Source organism: Enhydra lutris, unplaced genomic scaffold (assembly GCF_002288905.1).
Source record: "Enhydra lutris kenyoni isolate GAN:26980312 unplaced genomic scaffold, ASM228890v2 scaffoldscaffold13, whole genome shotgun sequence".
NCBI lineage: Eukaryota > Metazoa > Chordata > Mammalia > Carnivora > Mustelidae > Enhydra > Enhydra lutris.
Window position 1 is genome coordinate 55,776,464 of NW_019154097.1, and position 16,890 is coordinate 55,793,353.

At 58.3% G+C, this 16,890-nt stretch overlaps 1 protein-coding gene across 4 annotated transcripts in view; it reads left to right on the forward strand.

Moving 5' to 3' along the window:
* Nucleotides 1–16,890, forward strand: part of LOC111145841 (protein kinase cAMP-dependent type I regulatory subunit beta) — a 79,585-nt gene that overhangs the window by 19,006 nt on the left and 43,689 nt on the right. For all 4 annotated transcript variants that reach the window (XM_022501106.1, XM_022501105.1, XM_022501108.1 and 1 more), the window contains 2 exons: nucleotides 4,501–4,659; nucleotides 5,534–5,625. In XM_022501106.1, the coding sequence (XP_022356814.1) occupies nucleotides 4,501–4,659; nucleotides 5,534–5,625 (251 nt within the window). The remainder of the gene's footprint in view (nucleotides 1–4,500; nucleotides 4,660–5,533; nucleotides 5,626–16,890) is intronic.

Below are 16,890 nucleotides of genomic sequence, written 5' to 3' on the forward strand. Positions count from 1 at the left end.
CTCCCCTGTCGGCTGGAAGGCCACGTGGCGCTGCTGGGCGGGACGACCGGCCTACCGTTAGAGCGGTTTTCCAGAGAAGGGTTAAAGCTTCAGGTCCCGCCCAGTGACATCAACAAGAGAAAGGTTGATTCCACATTTGGGGAAATTAAGAAAGTAGAGAAAGGATCAGGAAACAAAGCTGCCTTGTCCGCTCTCTTGAGGGAGACCGTGGCGTCCTTGTGTGTCCTCCGAGGTGTGTTTCCCAGAAGCGCTCTCCCTCCCGCCCTCCCTCCCACGTACAGCGTGATGTCCATGTAGTAGTTACCGAGCGGAGACGGCTCTCTGGGGTGGCACAGGCCTGCCGGGGAATCGAGCAGAACGTGCAGTGCTGTCCTCACCCCTGCCACCCCACCTGGCCCTGGGATGACCCTTCTGGCCCCTGTGCCCCCCGCTGCTGATGAGCAGCGTCCCTGGCTCACTGTCGCTCACTGAAGTCCACTGCCTGCCCCAGGCTGGTGTCTGGGTGTGCACACTTGTGCAACGACATGTATCCAGTTACGAGACAACACAAATCCACCGCGATCCGCCCCGTGCCCCTTCCCCAAGCCCCCTGGCACCCAGCCTCTGGTCACCGTCCCTGCAGTCCCGCCTTCTCGGGAATGCCCCCCTCCCCGCTGGAATCCACAGTCGGGAGCCGGCTCAGGAACATGCGTGTCAGGGTTCCCGTGGCTTCAGAGCTCACGTCTCTGCAGCACTCGAGTCACCGTCCACCGTCCACATGGCCCACGGCCTGGGCATCCGTCCCCGACTCCAGGGCACCCACGTTGTGTCTCAGTTTGGGCAGCTGTGGGTAACGCTGCCGTGGACATCCATGTGCAGGGGTCACGTGGACCCACGCGGTCATCTCCTGGGGTAAATGCCAAGGCGTGCGGCCGCTAGATCTCATGGTGGGCACGTGGCTGGTTTTGGAAGAAACCACAGGCCCCTCCCGACGCGGCAGTGCCTTTCCACGTTTCCAGCAGCCACGTTTCCAGCAAGGGGCCTCGCAGCTCCACGTCCCGCCAGCGTCTGGTGCTGACCTGTTCTGGTCCGTGGCCATTCTGCTGGGGGACAGCGGCGTCTCCCTGCTGCTTTCCTCTGCATGTCTGCGAGGACGCACCATGGGGGAAACCTTCCCACGTGGGTGTTCACCGCGCAGATGCCCCAGGTCGCGGTGTCTGTTTCCCTGTTGCTGAGCGTGAGATGGTTTTGGGGGGCGGTTTTCTGTACATTTTAGACACGAGTCCTTTCTGGCTGTGTGTTTTGTAGTTTTTTTTCTCCCAGTCTGTGGCCTGAGTTTTCATTCCCTATATGTGATTTGATTCCTGCTTTTGGTTTTTTAAACCAAACTTTATGCGATTGTTTAAAAGACCACTAAATGTTACCGAACACATGATTTCAGGGCGCAGAGATTCCTGTTATGCAGATGTTTCTAAATTGACTTAAGCAGTTTCTTATTGCTACTTGGATTAAAAAATTTTTAAACATTGCAGAGAACATTCTAGTGCCCGTATCTCCTTGATAGCTGTCATTGCTTTGCTAGGATGTATTTTAAGAAATAGAATTATGGGGCTTGGACATACACACGGATTTGTGAAGCTGGCTCTTGGGCAAAGAGGGTTTATCCATTCACATGTTTATCCACAGATCCTTACTGAACCCCTGCAGCAGGTCCCGTGCTGTTCCAGGTGCTGGGTCGTGATGCCGGGCACAGGGGTCTCCAGCTGTGCACCCCCGGGCATGCACCACGACCCTGCACCCAGCTGCACGAGGCAGCAGGCCCCAGTTTGCTGTGGTCGCTACTGAACTCTGTTCTTTCTGGGTCCTGTCCGTGTGTGATCAGGCAACCTACAAGATCTGGGAAAGGTGTGCGTAAGTCAGGGATTTCCAATCGAGTACACAGTGGGACATGTTAGTTAAAACGATCCCCAGATGAGTTTAAATCTTTTTCTTACTCAGAAACTATATTCTTTGATTATAATCCAATAGTCTTTTTATTATTGTTGATAGAGCAGTAACCAGAAAAAAAGGTGGAAGCCAGCCTCCTCACACACTTTGAAACCAATAACAAGCTTTTGTGTGATTTATCAAAGAAGACTGTCGTCGTGGGGCACCTGGGTGGCTCAGTGGGTTAAAGCCTCTGCCTTCGGCTCTGGTCATGATCCCAGGGTCCTGGGATCGAGCCCCGCATCGGGCTCTCTGCTCCTCGAAGAGCCTGCTTCCTCCTCTCTCTCTACCTGCCTCTCTGCCTACTTGTGATCTCTGTCTGTCAAATAAATAAAAATAAATAAATAATAAAATCTTTTTTAAAAAAAGAAGACCGTCGTCATAAAAAATCATGAAATAGCTGAACTGAGTGACAAAGCATCCCATTCTCAAAACTTGTGAGTTGTGGCAACTGGTCCTTAGAGGGGAAATGACTGGTTTGCTAGGTGCTGCCCAGCCCTGTACCTAGTCCTTTGTGCCTCACACTGCTACCATTGCTAACTTTTCACCTGTCTTCCCTGTTAGATGGACATCTTCACGACAAAACTGTGCCTTTTCCTCTGTAGAGCAATCTCTGTGTGAGGCTGGTAGACAGAGGTACTGGACAAGTGATGGAAACCGCACTTGTCTCTCCTCACCCTGCCACTGGAGGTCGAGTGCCCCTGGACACAGCCCTGGTCCTCTCCTGGCCTCATAGATGGGGATGGCGGCCCCGGGCCTGTCTTCTGCTGTGACAGGCTGCAGCCCTGAGACGGGGGCTCGTGGTCGGCCCGGGGCTGGCACCAGTGACCCCGGCCCAGGACACCACACATCTCCAAATACCACAGCATCCATTCGGTCGGAGGGGATGGGGTCGAGGGACTGCCTCCCCAGGGGATCCCAGAAATGCTAACCATGCGCAGCCACTCGGAGTCTGGCTGCCACCCAGGGTGCGGCCTCTCCTCCTCTGGGGTGTTCAGGGCCTGTGCACGGGGTCAGGCTGACATGGCTAACCGCCCAGCTGTGTCCTCCTGTCTGGGCATGGGGAGTGGAGGGAGGGATTCTGCCCATCCCAGGCTCCAGGCATGTGGGCTTCTCTCAGGAGTGGGAACTCAGATCCAGAGAATCGCCCCACGTCCCACCCCTCTGTGGCCAAGAATTTTCCCTTCTCAGGCCACAAGTCTGCCTTTCACCCCTTATGCCAGAAAAACGTGGTCAGAAGTAGACTGTGACCGTCATTTACAATCTAGGGAGCACTTGGCCTTGGGGGCAGAACGGGGACAGTCCCTGGAGCTGTGTTAGGCATTCCTAGGGCAGATCCTGGCCACGGATCTTTCTGGAAATGTGGTTCCCACACTGCTGTTGTGAAGCGTCCTCTGACCCTGTGCCATTGACTATCCTACAGCCCCAGACAGCTCATCAGCGTGAGAACAGGAGGCAGGAAGGGGGCTCCGGAAAATGAGAGGTTTTCCTGGAATCCTGCGGGGGAGGGGAGGGGGGTGCCATCCCATTTCCCCATTTCCGCCCAATGCCTCCCCAAGTGGCCTCGAGCTTTGAAGCCTCTGGATCCCGCCCAGTTAGGCCCTTGGCTGCCCAGCATGGAAAATGGCCCGTGGTAGGACAGCTATGTCAACTGTCTCAAGAAAGCAAGGCCCCAGCACAATTCCCTCCTCATTTACACCATAGCATGAAATAGGATGGCTTCATGCTTCTCTTGGGGTTCTCAGGTTACCCAGGAAGCTTGAACTACATGCTGTTGGTGGAGCAGGAGGGGTGCTTTGGAAGGTGGGGCAGCGGGCGTCCCGAGAGGAGCCGTGGCGGGGGGGGATTCCTTCTCCTCCCTTCACATTCTTGCCGGGTGACTGCCAGGTAAAATCAGGTGGGGGAGGTTGCCAGGTGCGGGTGTTTGGAGAAGGTGGTCCTTGCAGACAAAGGGGACAGAGGCCTTGTCCTGGGCATGTGGGGAGACAGGTGAGGGTCTGTTTGCCACGGACCCCCACCCCCGTGCTGCTCCCCGTGGTAACCCAGCCCATCACCAGTCTGCTTCTGGGACGTGGGGATGTGATGGCCGCAGGGGTCGGGGTGAGGGCCCTGCTTGTCAGGCAGTGTGTGTTCCTTCGTGCTTCTGGAATCTTGTGCCCTCTGCACGCACAGTCGTTAAAGCAATTAAATAACAAAGGGAAGGAAGAAAACAAAAGAGATTTGCTTTCCACTTATGTATTCACCTCCCATTTCCTGCATGTTTGCTATAGGGATGTGGGGGTATGGGGGACTGCCTGACGGAGACCTCAGACCTCAGGCACCTGGTACCCAAAATGTCGCGGTGAGGGCAGGCAGAACCCCTCTGAGCTGGCGCTCTGTGGGGTTGGGTGGTGGGGGAGAGATGGAGGTGCCCTCGAAGCTGGGGGTCTGCCGGGCACGGAGGGAGGAGGGCTGGACAGCACTCCTCGGTGGCCCTTGTAGGTGGATAGGCTGCGTCAGCTGCTGCTACCAGCCCTCCCATGTTTTCCCCCACAGGAAGAAAACAGACAGATTCTGACACAGCAAAAGTCAGACTCTCATGACGAGGAGGTCTCCCCGACCCCACCAAACCCTGTGGTGAAAGCTCGCCGCCGCCGCGGGGGCGTGAGCGCTGAGGTGTACACAGAGGAGGATGCCGTGTCCTACGTGAGGAAGGTGGGCCCCCTCGTCCTCACCCCAGGGTCCCTGCTCCCATTCCCCATCCTCACCCTGGGGTCTCTGACCTTGGTCGTGCTCCCTTCTGCTCTGAGAAGGGCCACAGTGGCGGACTGTCGTTGTGACAGTCACTGCCCACAGGCTTGTGGTGTGTGGGTAGAGGAGACCAGTATCCAGATCACGTGATCCCTGTCCTCCTGGAGCCCGGCCTCAGAGCCACCAGTGGGGATTTCCTCCTCCACGTTGCTGTCCCTCAGGGCTGGCGCCCAGCCCTCCGCTGCTACAGCGCAGTGGGTGCACCTGCATCAGGACGGGCTCTGGAGCATGAGAGCCCACAGGGTGTCCCTGTGTGCAACAGTGTACGGGCCTGGCCTCCCGCCTTCCCCAGGCACGTGGGGTCTGTCATTTCCACCTTGTGCATTTATACCCTCTAGACCCTCACTTATATTTTTTCTCCTGGTATTTTTAGTTCTTGATCCCTTAAAAAAGTTAATTTGGTGGAATACATGTAACGTGCAGCTCCCCATGTCCGTGAGCCTGGGTGACTGTGACGCTCACTCTCTCTCTGTGTAGAGGCGGGTGTCCGAGAGCAGGTGCCGGCAGGCTGGTTCTTGGCGGGAGCCGCACCATCTCCCGTGTCCTCTGGTGGCGAGGAGAGCGGGAGAGCGAGCTAATCCCGCCAGGGCCTGCCTCCAGATGCCACACGATAGGCGGGGCTTCAGCGCACAGGTTTTGGGGACTGTCCACGCAATACTCGGGCCGCATTTCCGTGCAGAGTTGAGGGGCCCCGAGCACACGCATGCTGCCGCTGTCCCCCGTCTGTCTGCAGGACCCTCGGGGATGCTTGCAAGTCTGACTATGGTTTCCCCTGCAGGTCATCCCCAAGGACTACAAGACCATGACGGCGCTGGCCAAAGCCATCTCCAAAAACGTGCTGTTTGCTCACCTGGACGACAACGAGAGAAGGTAGGAACCCATGAGACAGTGGGGCCAGGACCGACACTCCTCCCCGGGCCTCGCCGGCCCCTGGCCACAGGGGACACATGCCTGCCTGGGTCAGGCTCTGAGGCTTCCGTGTGCCCTGGTCATCCACAGATACCTGTGGCCTCGATGCCAAGTCACACAGCCCCCACGGGCCCCAGGAGTGGCTGTGGGGTAGGGTCTTTCCAGGGAGCGGCTCCCAACATCTGTGGGGGCCTCAGGGGCCGAGTGCCAGGAATTGAGACCCTACAGATAACTGGGAGAAAATCCCTGGGACTGTTCTGGGTTAGTGCTTGTGGATTTATGCATGTGCGTGAATTCTTGTCACAGCGTGGGCTCACAGCCCGCACGGTTTGTCCCGCTCACGGGGCGGGGAACTTCCGTCTGTCAGGAAGGGTTTATGTGGTTTGTAGTTCCCGTTTCCGCCGAGCTGCTCCTCAGCCCTTACTCCCCTCCCACAGCTGCTTGTGCCTTGTCACGGTCCACGGCACTTCCATGACCACGGCTGTCCTCTGCGCTCACCTTCGGTCCTTGATCGTTTCTTCCCTCAAGTTAAATCCCTCGATGTGGATGAAAGGCTGTGTAGGGTTTTGGTTTTTCTCTCTTGTTTCTCAACTTCGGTGAATTCTGTTTCTCGGTTAGATGACCGAGCACGTTTGGATGATGGAGCTCTACAGAGTCCAAATGCCACGCAAATCTGTGGACCAGGGAGACAGCCCCCTCACAGCCCCGTTCCGTGATGGCGGTGGGCCCTTCCGAGCCAGTGTCCCGGGCTGGTGGGCAAGTGCAGAGCACTGCCTACACGGGAGGGGCCCTAGCCGCAGAGAGGCTGTGGCAGAGAGACGTGGCGGGGCAGGGGCGGGGGGGTTCTTGGTGGGTGTGGTGCGTTTTCCTGGGCTGCTGTGGCCTCGCAGGTGCGGGCCACCTGGGAAGGCTGCGGGTGCATCCAGAGGCCTGGTGCTCCGGGCCTCGCCTGGGGTGGGGCCGCTTCTGGAGTGTGCCTGGTGCATGGCGGGGTGTAGCTCGAGCCATGATCCAGAACGTCTTGGGGGGGTGTGCAATGCCTACCCCTTGGGGGCCACACGGGCACGACGGGCAGGATGGAGAGGCCAGGTCTCGGCATGGGCCCCCCCACAGCCCCAGCAGCCCAGGAGGGTCTTGCCATGCTGAGATGCTGAGGATTCAGCCTCCGTATGCCCCCAATGCAGTCTCAGGTCCTTGCAGGAGGGGGCACAGGGAGGTTGCTCCGAAGAGGAGAAGCCCTGTGACCACAGAGGTGGAGACGAGCAAGGTGACTTTGGGTTATAGGCCACCAGCCACCCCCAGAGGCAAGAGGGGCTGGAGGGCTCCTTCCTGGAGCCTCTGAGGGCACAGGGCCCTGTGGCCTCTCGATTTCCACCTGCTGGGGCTGATTCTGGGCTTCTGGGCTCCAGAACTGGGAGACTGAACGCTTCCACTGTTCTCATTTCTCCTAATGGTGTGTACCTGGCAGTTATGGTCTCTGTCACCAGGTGGGAACAGATGACTCAAGAGTTGTATCTTTATGAACTTGAAAGTGAACGTCAGTAATTCTGTCCAGATTTAGACCTGACTTCTGAGTAGGTGATGCACTCACATGGATCGAAACCCAAAGGTGCCAGGGGTCCAGAGGGAAGTCGTGAGCTGTATGGAGGTGGTCCCAGGACCCTGACTCGTCCCTGGGTCCCTCTGCAGGTCCCTTTCTGCAGACAGACTCCTCACCCTCAGCCAGGAGGTCAGAGGCTCCCTGCAGTGGCCACACAGACCTCTGTCCTTTCTTCACTGGGTTTCGGTGGTCAGGGGACGGATGGCTGTGGGTCGTGCCTGGGTCCACTGGGGTCCGGGAGATGTGTACTTTGGTGCCAGCCTGGGGGAGGAGGCGCCCCTCTGGGTAGACAAGAGGACACAGCCGCCCAGCAGTGCAGTTGGACTTTGATCTCAGAGCGGGCCTGTAATGTGCACCTGTACATGGCAGGTCCTGTCCCATTCCTGCCAGCCAGCAGGCTGGGCGCTCCCCCAGATCAGGCCCAACCCTGAGTGCAGGGAGGGAGTTCGGGGCACAGTGATTTGGGGCCGTGGGAGCTTCCCTTCCTGTTGCCAGAGCCACAGGGGAGGCTAACCAAGCCCTGTAACCCCGGCATCACGGAGCTTAGCAGCCACGCCCCTCTTCAGAGCCTGCGTTCTGACAGACGAGGCCACTGTCAACAGAGCAGGTGAGGCGTGGGGCCTGCATGTTCATGGAGGCCCAGGCTCCTCCGGCTGTGGTTTGGAGACATCCTGTGTTGCCACCAGAGATGTGTGCTGGCCGGAACCACGGGCCTGGCCTGGCTGCCGGGATACTGTGCTCAGAGGAGGGAGACGGGGAACGGGCTCCTCGGCAGCCTCCACCTGAGCTCCCATGTGTGGCTTACAGCTCTGTGAGCAGCGCCCTCTGTGCCCCCGTGGTCTGGCGGTGCTGCTTTCCTGTGTGAGGGTAGGGGGTCTCCCGTTGTGCAGGGTATACCCACTTATCCACTTACCAGTTGAGGGACACTTGGGCCACTCCCACTTTTGGAGTCTTGGCCGCACACCTCAGGGTGTGGGTATTGGAGCCTCTGGGGCACACACCTAGGAGTGGCCTTTAGGGCATGTCCTCCTTCCACGTGTGCCTTTCCAAAGAGCCCCCAGACTCCGCTGCCCTTCTGGCCCTACTGAGCTTTGAGCCTGCCCTTCCGTGGGGGCCATGTGTCCCCTCCGTGGCAGCTGTGTTTGTGGCATGGCCTTCACACCCTTTCGGAGCTCGTCCCCAGCTTCCAGGCAGGGGTTCCGGGCAGAAGCGGGTGCAGGGCTGGTGAGGCCTGGGGACAAGCAGATCTGAGCGCTCTCTCTGGCCGTCTTGGCTGCCTGTGTCCAGGAAGAGTTTGTGCACGGGTCCTGTGCCCTTGGCCCCGAGTTTCCAGAGTCCCATGGTTCCCACTGCCTCGGACTTTTCTGGATCTAAGAGCCAGGTGGACTAGAAGTACAGGAAGCAGATGGTCAGATTGGAAATTCCTCTTGGCGAGGCGGGCTCGGGAAGAGTGTTTTTCTGCCGCAGGAAAACTCACTTTCCATTTTGAAACCCCGAGGGGAACCTTTTTCTGGCCGAAGCCTCTGAAGAAACAGGCGGATGGTTCAGGAAGTGGACTCCAGAGGGAGCGGGCCGGAGACAACGTCTCTTGACCTTTCACTGGATGTCCTCTGCACAGCATCCAAGTTCTTTGCTTTTTCCAGTTTACTAGAAGCCGGGCTCGGCAGCCCGGGCTGTGGTTTGGGGCACATTCTTTCCAGGTTCGCAGAGTGCCTGGCACGCCTCAACTCAGAGCTGCCTCCCGCGGGGGTGGTGGAAACAGCCCTCTGCTCCGCTACTATGGTGAGCGTCTTTGTGCTTAAAGCCCCCCCCCCCGGCAAGCTCAGATGGGAGACAGGTGACCCCGTGGCCACAGGCAGGGTGGTCTTGCCCTGGTCAGGTCACGCGGCATCTCTTCTTCAGTTTGTGTGGGGGTGCTCCCGCGAGTCGAGGGGTAAGGGGTTTGTGTGAGCTTCTTTGTTCAGCAGAAGGTAGTGCAATGGAGCTGTGGGGGAGGGCTGCTCACCCTCCGAACATCCTTGTTCTCTCTCCTAGGACAGCACCCCCCGCCCCCACTCAGGTGAACGTTGCTGGAGGCTTTCTCTAGCCATTTCCCCTCTGTCTGTAACAAGGGTGTGTCTGCTGCCGGAGGCCACACTGACTGTCATAGCAGAGCCAGGGTTCCTGCAGGAGTCCCTGGGGCTCCAAAACCTGTGTTCTCCGTCCCCCACTCCTGTAACGACAGGTCATGTGCTCCTGCAGGAGGAGGGAACACGGGAAAGCAGGTGATCCAGAGATGGTCGTCAGGAGGTGCCCAGGTGTCCTGGGGTGAACTGGGAATGCTGGGAGTTGTCTCTGGCTTGCCGGGTCTGGGCAGCCACAGGGAGGACCAGGAGACCCCCGAACACACCGTGTCAGGCCAGAGATGTGTTAAACACATACACACCCAAACTCTCTCTCTCTCTCACACACACACACACACACACACACACACACACCAGTACCCGTATGCAAACACACACACACTTCCCTGTACACACAAACACACACTCACACACACACATGCTACAAAATTGAATGTGTGTTAAAAGGTCTTTTGGAAGGAGACCATTGAATCATGTCATTAGGGTGTGTAATGACGTTCTTTGGGACTCAGTTTCCTCAAGTGTCAAATGAGAGTCATAAAACCTACTTTGAGGGTTACAGTGAAGAGCGAGTATAGTAATGTTTATGGGTATAACATTGTCCCCATCCCACCATCCCCATTATCACCACCATCATCACCATCCCCATCATCATCAAAGCCATCATCACCATCACCACTTTCATTACCATCCCCATCCCCATTATCACCACCACCATCATCCCTATCCTTATCATCCCCATTATCATCATCCCCCTCATCTCCATCATCACCATCACCATCCTCATCATCACCATCATCATCCTTATCCTCATCATCACCATCATCCTCATCATTATCCCCATCATCCCCATCATCATCACCATCATCCCTATCATCATCATCACCATCATCCCCATCATCACCATCATCATCACCACCACCATCATCTCCATTATCCCCATCATCACCAGAATCATCCCCATCACCACCATCATCCCCATCCCCATCATCACCACCATCCCCATCATCATCATCACCATCATCCCCATCATCATCACCTTTATCACCACCACCCTCCCTCTTCCCCTCCTCACCATCATAGTCTTCATCCTCCTCTTCCTCCTCTTTTTGGTAGCTCTTCTGTGGGGTGGAGGGCAGGCTGTGTCATTGGGCTTCTCCCTGGATACCACTTTGCCCCTCTGAGGCTGGCCTAGACCCCCACACGGACCCCATAGCCAGGCCTCACTCCTCTCAGTGTTTAGTCTGAGGCCACTCCATGAGCTCGTTCTTGGGTCCATCCTGGGCCTAAGGTAGGTACACTGGCCGCTCTGGGCCTCAGGACACTGCAGAAAGGCATGTGGAAGGCCTGCTCATCCCTTAACATCGGAGTACAGAAGAGGGTTTTGAGGCTCAGTGAGGGGAGGGCCCTTCCCCATTGTCCCTCGCTCCAGGTCACAGTAGACGTGCTAGCTGGAGCTGGAGCCCCTTGTGCCCTGGGCCGGCCCCTTGCCACTCCCTCTGAGCCACGCAGCAGGTGTCCTGGCTGGGACTGGAGCAGGTGTCTTCCTGCCCCTCCGTCACCCCTCTGCTGTGTGGAGTTCTTCCAGGTGAGGGTGCCAGGGGCGCACTGCAGTAGCGGTGCGAGCTACTGTGAGCAGTTGCGGATCTCCTGTCTTTCCTGGGGTTGCCAGGGGCACCCTGCTTAGGGACCCAAAGAGCCTCAGAAGGAAGCCTGCAGTGTCCTCTAGGCCCTGGGCCATCCGAGAACCGTGGCCTGGCCCCGAGGGTGCACCCCAGACTGAGAGAGGGAGCAGGGAGCAGCTGGGTTCAGTTGGGTCCTTTTCCGACTTGCTGCGCTTCAGGTGCCCGGAGACGAGCATCGCCGTGCCCCTGGGAGTCCAGAGCGCGGTAATGAGGAGGCTCCGTGTGTGCGGTTTGGGCCATGCAGGCAGCGCTGTGCTTTGGGCCCTCGGCTGGGGCCTCATTACCGGAGCTGCCAGACGGGCGGGCGAGGGCATCTCACCCTGGGGTGGCCTTCCTGGCAGCAGCCCCACTCTCTGCAGCTCTAATTAAAAAAGGCTCTGGCGGGAGCGCCGCACCGCTGGCCCGAGCAGCTGTCTCCTGGTATCTGCCACCGGCTCTGCCGCCCGCCCGCGCATCTCCAGCAGTCTGTTTTTCCCCAGATTGGCTGGGGCCCCCAGGTGATGGGAAAAACACGCCGTCTGCTGGATTCACATGCAGCCTTTGCTCCCCCCGCTGCTTCGGCCCCTTCGCTCCCTCCTGGCTCTGGCGCAGGCCTCGCGGCTTCTCTTTGAGGCAACACGAAAACACAAAATTAGCATTTTGGGGAATGCAGGGCCTCCTCTTAAGAGGAGGTTAATGGTCAAACAAGCAACGGGTTTCGTGTTCGTGTTGCACACAGCCTCCTGTTCTGGGCAGGAGACCTCGAGGCTGCTAACTTCCGGGGCACGGGAGCCGCATTCCATGCGAAGCTGGGAGCTGGAGCTTGCATCACATGACGTGTTCTGAGCTGGTCCCCGGACCTCAGGCCTCATGGGCACCGTCGTGTTAGAACAAGGCAGACGGGGGCGCCTGGGTGGCTCAGTGGTTGGGCATCTGCCTTTGGCTTGGGTCGTGGCCCCAGGGTCCTGGGATGGAGCCCCGCATTGGGCACCCTGCCTGGAGGGAAGCCTGCTTCCTCCTCTCTCACTCCCACTGCTTGTGTTCCCTCTCTTGCTGTCAAATAAATAAATAAAATCTAAAAAAACAAAAACAAAACAAAACAAAAAACACGGCAGACTGGCTTTGCTGCTGATGGTGCTGGGCTGCTGGGCACAGAGAGCGTCAGCTGGCGCTCACAGGCCCCCAGTGAGGATAGGGAGAAGTGAGGACTGGGCTGCACTGGGCTGACCCACTTCCCGCGCGCTGGCACCACCCAGCTCAGTGACCCCCCCGCCCAGGAAAAGGGACAGTCAGGTAAAAAGTGCCCAGGATCAAGTCGTGTGGTCAGAAGTCGAACAAGGTGCAGTTTCAGTTTTCTGTGGCGTCTTAGCTGGGGAGGGGCGTCCAGGGCCCGTATTCCTGGGGATCCGGGTCGCAGAGCCCGGCCCATCTGATTATGGGATCGGTGGGAGAGCCTCGGGGCTCTGTTGTCCAGTGTGGACATCTAGCGGCTTGCCGTGGATCCTGCCTGTCTGTGGTCTCGGTGGTTTGGTGCCATGATGCTTTAAGACGTCTAGAATCAAGAGGGGCCATGCCCAGGGTGCCACAGACTCAGCCGTTCCCCATGTTCCCGCACCTAATCATCTCCCCTGTTGATGCTGCCCCACAGGCTCCCAAAGATAGTTGGTTTGGGCGCCCAAGATCTTTCTGCTGCCCGTGCCCATTATATGGAGGCCCAGGGAGGGGGTAGGACGGCCCAGTTGCTCAGGGGCAGGAAGCGAGTCCTGAAAGGATGCGCGGCAAGATGCCCCCTGGTGGTGAGCGGTCCCACTGGCTTCCAGACCTGGTGGGTGCCTCAGGTCCTGGCTCCCCTCCATTCTTGAGCTGTGGCCACTAAAGTTAGGTGATTTGCCTGCCAGCTGGCTGGGGTCGGGGGGTTGTAGGGAGAGGCCAGGGTGAAGGGCGGGTGGCCCGGGAGGAGGACTGTGATCCCCCACACTTGTCCCCATCTCCATGAGGACTCCATGGGGGCATGGCCGGTGTCCCTGCTCCCATTTGTCAGCCAGGAAAATGGGGCCCAGAGGAGGCAGGTGAATGGTCCAAGGTTTCATGGGTTCTCTGGGGCATCCCTGGTCTTCCTGAGAGAGCCTGGCACACGCCCTGGGTTCATGCAGAGTGAAAAAGCCGAGAGGGACCCTGCAGCGTCATTCGGGTAATGCTGGGCCCTGTGTCAGAGCCCAGTGGGTGGCTGGCAGCTCTGGGTCCCTCCTGACCCACACAGCCGTGCAAGTAAGTGGTGGGCTGAGGGGCACCTTGCTTGCCCGGGGTTCCACAGCTGGTGAATAAACCAAAACCTGGTACTCAAACCAAGACCTGGTGCTCGCTGATGAGTGCCTGTGGAGGGCATGTCCGTGCGGGTGTCAGGCCCCCGAGACACAGCTGTATCTCCTGCGAGACTCCTCTAGTGGGGACGGGTACTCACACAGTGAACAGTCCTTTTCTGAGCTGTGGCTGTCCCACGGCCATCTGCCCAACACATGGGGTCACAGAGGAGGAGTGGACCCCATCCTCCCCGTCCTTTAGGGGAGCTCACTTACTAGACCCAGCGACCTTTGAGTCGGTCTTCAAGGACAGGCAGAGGAGAGGGGGGAGGGCGTTGGAGTAGTGGGAACAGTGTGGACGAAGAAAGGACGGACTTGCCATGGCAAGTGCTGAATTCGGGCAGGAGCCATGGGCTCCATGGGAGGCCCCCATTGTCTTAAGTGCCAAGAGGTGCAGACGATAACCCGGGGGGCCCGTGCGGCCATCCCCCGTGCAGACACTTTCAGGGGCATTCTTCCCACACAGGGTGTTGCATTGGCCCCCCATGGTCCTGCCTTATTCCTTTCAGGTGTCAGCGCCCTGGGGTCAAAGGGCATCCCCTTCTCACTTTGGAAGGTGCCTCGGGAGAGACGGCCCCACTTTCCAATGGCCCTGTGCTGTGTGTGGCGCTCGCGCTGGCCCTTCCCGCCCTTCCTGCTCACCCCAACATCTGCTGGGAAATGGCAGCTCGAGGTCAGGGTCGTTTCTGGGCATGGACCCTGGGCTTGGGAGGCCCCCCCATCTCCCTTTCATGCTCTGCCGTCCTGAAATCTAGAGTCTTCACACCGGAGCCCCATGTGGCCCCTGAGCAGGGCACCCATCAGGGTGAAGGACCTGCGCTTCTGTCCACCAGTTACTTGGTTTCTGCGTTCTCTGGAAATCGCCCGATTGATCCTGTGCTTGTTGTTTTTTCGACTGGTTTGCCTGGGTTATTGGTCAACTGACAAAATCAGGCCTTTGATGATTAGCTGTAGAGCAGTTTTTTTGTGATTGGACTCTTCCGTTTGTCTATGAAATTCTTTTGTCATGTGGAAGTTTAAAAAAATTTTTTTCCATAATTCTTTTATTGTGGTAAAACATGTACAACTCAGAAATTTACCACTTTAACCATTTCTCAATGTCCAGTTCAGGGGCACTGTCTACCCTGTCTGGCTCCAGAACGTTCCATTCCTCCCCCCCCCCCCCCCCCGCCCCACAGAGACCCTGTCCACACAGATCCCCGCCCGCTCCCCAGCCCCGGCCCCGCCATCTGCTCTCTGTGTCTGTGAGTCTGACGAATCCAGGTCCTCTTGTGTGTGGGGTCCCTGTGCGTGTCCTTTCATGTTTGGCTAGTGTCCTCAGGGCTTTTCCCCGTGAGGGCAGGGGTCCTGTCCCTCTGTCTTGAAGACTGACGCATTGCTCTTCCATGGAGTGGGCCACAGCACTTTCGTGTCACCCGTCCACGGGCAAGCTGTCCTTCATGTTAGCAGGCTGACCCTCCTTCCTTTATGGCTCCTGGCGTTCTACAGAACGCCTCCCAGACGTCAGGACCGTAAGTAAACACATTGTGATCTTTTCTAGAACCTTCCCAGTTTGCCGCTTGTTTTTCTTTCAGCGATTGAAGGCTTGACTCACCAGGGATTTTGTTTTGGTTTAAGAGCATACACGCAGCTGAGTCTTCCCAGACAGCCATCGTGTGGACTCTGCCCTCCGCATGGAGCTGGCCCTCCGTCTGCTCACCCAAACCGCCCCACGGGTGGGGGTCTGTGTCAAGACGCCGTCTGCTCTCTGGATGGCTGGGGCCGCATTTTCAGAAGCCCCCTCTGAGGGGTTGTATGGGCCTGGAGACCCCAGGGGGTGGCGGCTTTCTTTGGGGGGAGCTGCTGCTGGCCCAGCATCTGGATGGGGGTCCCAGGAGCCTCTGAAGGGGTCGGCCCAGGATTTAGCAGCCCCTAGGGGCATCCAGGAAGGCACGTTCAGGTGTCTGTTGTGGGGAGCCCACCAGTGGTAGGGGGAGCACATGTGTGGGGGTTTCAGGTCTGCCCTGCTGAGAAGGGGCGCACGGACGTCCCAGATCTGCGTGTGTGTACACGCGTGTGTTGTCTGTGTGCCTGTGGTGTGTGCGTTCGCATGTGTGTGGGCATGTGAGGCATGTGTGTCCTTTACTACCAGAGAACTCCTTACTCTGGGGCGTTGTGCAAGCCGTTCTAGTGACTCTCTGTTAGTAGAAATGACTGCAAGGTACTATTTTTACAAGTTCTTTTATGGTGGGGAATCACAGACGTGAGCAGCCGGGGAGGGAAGAGCGTGACGAAGCTCGCGGCCCCCGCACTCCCGTTCCCTCTCCGCGCCGCTCCGTCCTCCCTCTGTCCTCCCTCCCACTCTCCCACCCTGGATTCCCGAAGCGGGCCTCCTCTGTCAGATGGCTGGGCCGTAAATATTTCAATGTGAGAGGCGGAGGTTTCATCCGCGCACGTCCCTGTGATCACTCCACGTTTGGCACGCATGTTCGGGGTGGCGTGGCTCTGCTCGCCGGTCACGCCCAGAGCTGCCAAGGGCCGGCTCACATTTCTGAACGGGGCGCACTCCTTCCTACGCTGGATCCGGCCTCCTGGACGGTCCCCCTGCGGGGTTGGTGCTATCCAGGGTGCCTGCGGATCGCGCCCTGAGCATGTGAGCCCCCCAGAAGTGGAAGGGAGCCAGGGTCCCCTGGAACTTAGCTGGCAGGGCCCTGCGTGCTGTCCACGGGGCTCCTGAAGGCCCAGCCTCCCTGAGCTGCGTCCTGTGCGGCAACAGCTGGCCGGCCTTGTCCTTCGGGAAGAGCAGCAGTTGCTGGGACTTGGTGAAACAGAGATGGGGTGCTTTGACTCCAGGAGCCGCCGTGGCGAAGAGTGACCTCCACCCGTCAGCTGCTAAATCCCCATTTCCACTCCTGCCCGCAGCGCGGTCTCTGACCCTGCCTGCGCCCCTACTGTGAGGCTGTTGGCATGAAGCCCTCTCATAGAGGAGGCTGGCCCCTGTCACTGAGGGAGGGCGCCAGGTGAGCTCCTCTGGTCGTCCCTCCGTCTCTCACTCCTTCATTCATTCCTTATCCACCCAGGTTCCCCTGAACTTTCCTGGCCTTTTTTTTTTTTTTTAAAGATTTTATTTATTTATTTGAAAGAGAAAGAGCACAAGGTGGGTGGGGGCCAGAGGCAGAGGGAGAAGCAGGCTTCCCGCCGAGCAGGGAGCCCAACGCGGGGCTCCATCCCAGGACCCTGGGACCATGACCTGAGCTGAAGGCAGACACTTCACCGACTGAGCCCCCAGGCGCCTCTCCCCGACCTTTTAGAAAAGAAAGTTTTCTAAAGACTGGTTGTGGGGCTGGAAGACATCACTGTCTCCAGAGCTGGTTTTGCCCGGGGACTCACACAAGTCTGTGGACCGGGGTTTCCTCCCCGCTGTGGACCTGGAGAGCCCTTGATCTGCGTGATCTCATGAAACTCTCGCAGGGACCCTGCGCCAGTGTCTGGCCAGGCCC